At 38.9% G+C, this 6,255-nt stretch overlaps 1 protein-coding gene across 2 annotated transcripts in view; it reads left to right on the top strand.

The window, feature by feature from the left end:
• LOC146614134 (kinesin-associated protein 3-like) overlaps nucleotides 1-4,678 on the top strand; it is a 19,434-nt gene extending 14,756 nt beyond the window's left edge. For both annotated transcript variants that reach the window (XM_085377035.1, XM_085377036.1), the window contains exons 17-20: nucleotides 1,761-1,846; nucleotides 1,937-2,093; nucleotides 3,295-3,379; nucleotides 3,557-4,678. In XM_085377035.1, coding sequence (XP_085233161.1) covers nucleotides 1,761-1,846; nucleotides 1,937-2,093; nucleotides 3,295-3,379; nucleotides 3,557-3,659 — 431 coding nt within the window. In that variant the 3' untranslated portion in view covers nucleotides 3,660-4,678. The remainder of the gene's footprint in view (nucleotides 1-1,760; nucleotides 1,847-1,936; nucleotides 2,094-3,294; nucleotides 3,380-3,556) is intronic.
• The last annotated feature ends 1,577 nt before the right edge of the window (nucleotides 4,679-6,255 follow it).

Below are 6,255 nucleotides of genomic sequence, written 5' to 3' on the forward strand. Positions count from 1 at the left end.
ATGTGAGAGGTTGATCGCGCAGAGAATCGCTGAGCTTATGTGAGTGCGTGTGTAAAAGCATTTCAGTTCTGCTGAGCCAAATAAGACAGGTCAGGGTGAAGAAGTGACAGCCAAAGAAAAGCTTACCACAAAACGGAGAAGTTATGACAAATCAGACTATAAGGCAAAAAGAAAGTGCAGCTTTATGGTTTCATGGACAAAATAATTTCTGTGGCTGCAATATGACGAGCTAAATAACCAGGGCTGCACATAAGTGGTCCGCAGGTGCGCATTCGCTGTCAAAATAAAAAACACGCACAAGGGTTAGGGTTAAATTTAAAAACTGTACTTTTGAGTTAAAATATATATTTATAATTTTAATAAATGACAAATTAAAAATGCATGAACATTTTTTGTATCGAAAAAATATCGAACCGTGACACCAAAGTATCGAACCGAACCGAACCGTGAATTTTGTGTATCGTTGCACCCCTAGTGTATATATATATATATATATATATATATATATATATATATATATATATATATATATATATGTATATATATATGTGTGTGTGTGTGTATACATACATATATACAGTCCGGATGACATTCCGATATCATTGCTGTATATCCTGGTGGTGTGGATCAGTGAATTGATGTCTTGTCTCTGTCTTGATGTCATCCATGTACAGGAGGTGGCTGACAACTGTTCCCTTCCGTAGTCAGTATCCGTAGCCAGTCTTGTCAGTGATCTCACTGAGGGGGTTCAGGCCTATGCAGAACAGCATTGGGGACAGAGCATCTCCTTGGTAGATCCCGCACTTGATGGTGACTTGTGCTATGGGCTTGAAGTTGCCCTCTAGTGTTGTCCACCACATCCCCATTGAGTTCCTGATGAAGGCTCTTAGGGTCTTGTTGTTTTTGTGTAGTTCTAGGCATTCCAGGATCCATGTGTGGGGCATAGGTCATAGGTCTTCTTGTAATCAATCTAGGCAGTGTACAGGTTGGTCAGCCTGGTCTTGCAGTCTCGGCTGATTGTTCGGTCTACCAGTAGCTGGTGTTTTGCGCCTCAGGTATTCTTGCCCATCCCTTTCTGTGCCCCACTCATGTATTGACCCATGTGCCTGTTCATCTTAGCTGCTATGATGCCTGACAGGAGCTTTCACGCGGTGCTGAGGCAGGTTATTGGTCGGTAGCTGGAGGGGACCGGTCCCTTCTGGGGGTCCTTGAGGATCAGGATTGTCCGGCCTTCGGTTAGCCATTCTGGGTGTCTCTCATTGGCTAGCAGCTGGTTCATTTGTGCCGCCAGAGTGCAGTCAGCTTCTTCAGTCAGTAGGCGTGAACCATGTCGGGGCCTGGTGCTGTCCAAACTCTTGATATTGGAGACCCTTTCTTGGATGTCTGTCACTGTGGTGGTTACTGGATCCTGTTCAGGAAGGTTGCTGTGGTCTGCCCTCAGATCCACTAGCCACTGAGCATTGCCGTTATGGGTCGTTCTCACATATGCACTTCCAGTATTGGTCTGTCTCCTGTCTTGGTGGTGCTGTTCTCATATTGTTCCAATGCTACTGAGAGTACACCTTGGATGGTTCTGTGGAGAACAGCTGGTTTATTCTCCTGCCTTTGGTCTCTCTGGTGTACCTCTTCAAGCGGCTGGCCAAGGTTGTGATTCATTTCTCTCTCGCTCTCTCTCTCTGTATGTGTGTATGTATATATGTCTGTCTGTCTTACAGCACTATCTGAGGATTTCTGTGGGTTTTCTTTAACCCTCTTTGTAGAGGCTCCAGCTTACCTCATTGATCTGATGCATGACAAGAATGCAGAAATTAGAAAAGTGTGTGACAACACCCTTGATATTATTGCTGTAAGTTAACAATGTGCTACTGATGGATGTCTGTTTTCTAAAATAAGGACTAGAAATGCACCTTCATATTTTTGGTCTGTCTCCTCCAAGGAATATGACGAAGAGTGGGGCAGGAAAATTCAGTCAGAGAAGTTCCGTTTCCACAACAACCAGTGGCTGGAGATGGTTGAGAGTCGGCAAGCAGATGAGTCTGAGCCTTATCTTTATGATAACGACAATGACCGGACTGATCTCTTCTACAGTGCAGGTACACTGAGCAAAGACTCAGCTGTGCATGTAGAACAGGAAAATTGACCAGCCTGACAGTAAATTTTACCTTCCCAACAAGACTTGACAGTTTGTTTTGGTGGGGGGGGGGGGGACTGGCAGGTTGTCATTTTGACCTCATCCCATAACAGCAGCAGAAATGGCAAGGAAATCATTTCCTGAGGAAGTTGATGTTTAATTTTTATAAATGATTAGGATTTGACAAAATAAGCATTTAACATGAATTTTTAGAAGTTGTCTAGTGATTTATTTCATTACAGATTGTAAAGGTAAAATATATTTTAGTGTCCACAATTAAACAAAGCAAATATAATGAAGCTATTAATAACAAGGAACTCACTGTGAAATAGCTCATTGACTACATTTAAAAGTTTACCATACAATCGGCTACAACAAAATAAACCAAATTTTAATAAATAAATTATTGTAAACGTAGAATACTGAAAATGTATCAATCTGTCCACCTCTGTTTTATGCCACTGGACCTCTTCCCACACCGACCATCCACTTTCCCCCCATCTGTAGCCCTTCACCCAGTCCTCACCCCTTAAAACCATCCGATTTGGCTGCTCCTCTCTGGATTTCACTGTTGTGCGGATTAGTACAAACACTCAGGTCTCTGTTGTGTTCAACCAGCAAAAACTCTGGCTACAGCGCCTGTGCTAATAGTTATTTATCTTTAACTAGCTTTTGATCATGATATAGCAGCATTCTTATCTAAATGTATATGTGTTTGTTTTGTTTACACACAATACAGCCAAGTATGTACTGATTAGTGTTTTACATTTCTCTGGGGTCAAAATGACTTATTTGGCAGTTCTAGGCATAAATTATCATTTTTGTTTGTTTTTATTCCAGTTTATCACACAAAATTCACAGAATGAATAATCAATAATCGAAATCGAAATAACAAAACAACCCACCTGACGGTTCTCTTAAGAGATGGAAATAAGAAGAGATGTCTTCTGTGTGATATTATTAAATTATTATTTGTACTGAATGTCATTGCATTCAGTAAATTCACATTTAACATCAAAAGCAAAAACTGACTTTTACAGGTAAGTAACTACATAGCAGGGACTCAAAATAGGCTAGAACTTGAAATTTAGACTTTTAGTCTGTTTACACTTTTTAAATTAAATGTATCTGCTGGTTTATTGTTGTGTTCTTCAATCTTTTAGATGGAATAACTCCAGGAGATGGCTCAGTCAGCCCAGACTTCTTCAGTGACCTGCAACCGCAGAATGGAGACTCGCACCATGCAGGGTGAGTTAACAGGAGACAGAAACATTCTAGCCATTCTACAGCTTACTGAATTTTAAATTCAGGCAATCAAAGCCTCCACCTCTTTTGCCACACTATAAAATCCCAGTCCAGTGTTTCACATTTTTATTTTTCATACTGTTAAATTGGCTTTTTTTTTTTTGTAACTTTGTCTACCAGAGACATTGGCGATGTTTTCGACCAGACCAGCTCATCACCTGCACGACCAGCCACGGCCTATGGCTTCAGACCCGATGAGCAGCCCTTTTATCAGTACTCATAGACACTTTGAGTCTGCTTTGTTCACATCGTCTTTGTTTCATTCCTCTCCACCAAGTGCATATTCACACATTATCTACAACTCCACTCTCATTGTTTAATTTATTAAAGTGACAGCCCCTTGCAGTGTAGCATTTCATATGCCTCATCTTGACATGTTAAGAATAGTTGTAGTTATTCAGACAGTGCTTTCAAATGCTGAAATTAATAATACAGACCACACTAACACTGCAGATTGCATACAATTTTCACTTAGCTATTTCATCTATTTACAATCATCTCAAGCAGAACTAGTTACGTCTTTCTTTAAAATTTGCTTCTGTATGTTGGTAGGTTTTGCTTTTCTTTTTTTTTCTTATGTGATCATTAATATTTATACAAAAATATTCAGCGTCTTTATTGAACTGTTTGAGATCCTTCATTTTGGCTCCTTCAAAACCATGTCAACATGTGACATTTATTTAATGAGTTTACAGCATGTTTCTTTTATCTATGTCACTGTAAAATGGGAACATTGTTGTTACAGCCTAGGGTGCTTTCACACTGGCCAGCTAGTCTGGATCTCCACAAAAAGACTTCCTCCTTGTGTATTAGTCGGGGATAGATTTCAGTTCATGTTAAATGTTGCATAAGTAAATTTGTGACTGTTAAAAGGTCCAAGTTGATGTAGGAGCTGAATGCTGACCAACAGATAAAAGCCTGGTGCCTACATTACCTGCAGGGCAGTGTAGTTGCTGACAGTTTGTTCAAATCATTCTGTGATCCGCTGGTATACCTTAAGTCTGCAGCAGAGAGGAGAGCAGGCTATAGTCTGCTGAGCCGCATTGACATTTTTTTTTAAACTGTGAAATTCTTCAGCTCCTTAAGTGAAATTCTATGTTAGCATTATTAGAAATTAGGAAACTGCAAAGGCTTTAAACACCTGTCCCCCTGCCCCCTTGTTGTTGTTTTTTTGTTGTTGTTGTTGTTGTTTTTATATTGATGTGCAATAGTGAAGTGCTGTCTGTTTCCATCTCTGTTACTACAAGCTGAAAAATAAAATTTCGTCATGTCTTTCATGATCTCATTGGCTAATGATTTAAATTGTAAGAAACAGCAATGACTTCAAATACAATTCCCAAGAAGGAAAATTGGTAAACGATGCTTGTTTCTTATTTTTTGTAGCACTCCCAGGTGGTACTGTGCCATTAGTTCATTTTCTTAGTCTTTGCCATTGTCCTCTAGTTTTCTGCATGCATTTCAAAGTGTATGTACATCACATACAAATTAATATTTAAAAAATGCAAACCCAGTCTCAAAGCGCCCTAAGATTTATTGTAGTTTGAAATTTGGCTTATAACAGATGTCAAAACCACAGCAGTATTATGGGGAGCTCTTCTTCTAACCACTACATTTATGTGATGTTTCTGACCTGCTACCCCACAGACTTGCTAAATCGAAATCTGTCCTGTCAGACCACACTTAATGCAGTGTTCATAAAATGAGGCCAGAAATCCTTTCCTTGAGGAAAGATAGCTGTGAACTGAAAAAATGTGTTTCAAAAAGAAACACAAAAAAACCCATCCATGATCATCAGTCACCTAGCACATCATTTCTCATGGCTGTTTAAATAGAAACAAGAGTGTACGTTGGGTATTCCTCATAATGCTTCTGGGTGTTTTTTAACAGCAATGAGATCTCAAAAGAGTTGTCTCTGTGAACATGCACTTAAAAAATAAAACAAAAACAAACTCTAAAAAAAGAAGCTAAATATAACATGCCTACTTTGATAACATGGTTTAACATGTATATTTTAAATACATGGTGGCATATTAATATTAAATGGCACTGATTAAACCACATATGGAAAAGATGGTCTGTTTGAAGAAAACTTTTACATACAGTATTGGTTTTAGTCCTATTTGCACATATGTACTTGTGTTTTTGTTTACTTTACCATAAGTTTGTTTTTGTTTTTTCTCTTTCTCTCACCCTCTCTCTCGCACTTTTTTTTCCCACTTCACTCAGCATGCGAGCCTTGTGCTTTACGCTGGGAAGCGGGGGGAGGGGCGGTAGCAGTAGCACTGGAACAGAGCAGGAGGGAGAGAGAGAGAAAGAGAGCCAGGGACAACAAGGTCACATTAGAAAGGTATAGTAATCATCCACAACTATTTTCAGTTGCAGATGATAAAGGATTCGGAAAGTTTATTCATGCAGGTCCATATGACAGAGAATATGCATCTTCTTTTTGTTTTCATATTATAATTTATATTTAATTGTGTTGTGGTTTGCAGTGTTTTGTGTTGTTTCACTTTAAATTTGTAAAAGGAAAAAGCTGAAAATTTAAGTAGTTAAAAGTTGAAATGTGAATAGTTGAGTTTTGTATTATGATTTATTTATTACATTTTATGTGGAGTGAATAAATAAAAGTATATTGACGATGGCCCCTACAGACAAAGCACATACAAACTTCAAATCACGTACGAACCCTGAAGCACGTACAAACTCCAAAACACGTAAAAACACGTACAAACTCCAAACACATAAAAACTCAGAAGCACATAAAAACTCAAAACACGTACAAAAGACAACAGAAGTACTCCAGGATGCTAGGGGCAGTG

The sequence above is a fragment of the Diplotaxodon limnothrissa genome, linkage group LG18, assembly GCF_057381915.1.
Source record: "Diplotaxodon limnothrissa isolate DT_005_m linkage group LG18, D_limnothrissa_male_GT1.1, whole genome shotgun sequence".
NCBI lineage: Eukaryota > Metazoa > Chordata > Actinopteri > Cichliformes > Cichlidae > Diplotaxodon > Diplotaxodon limnothrissa.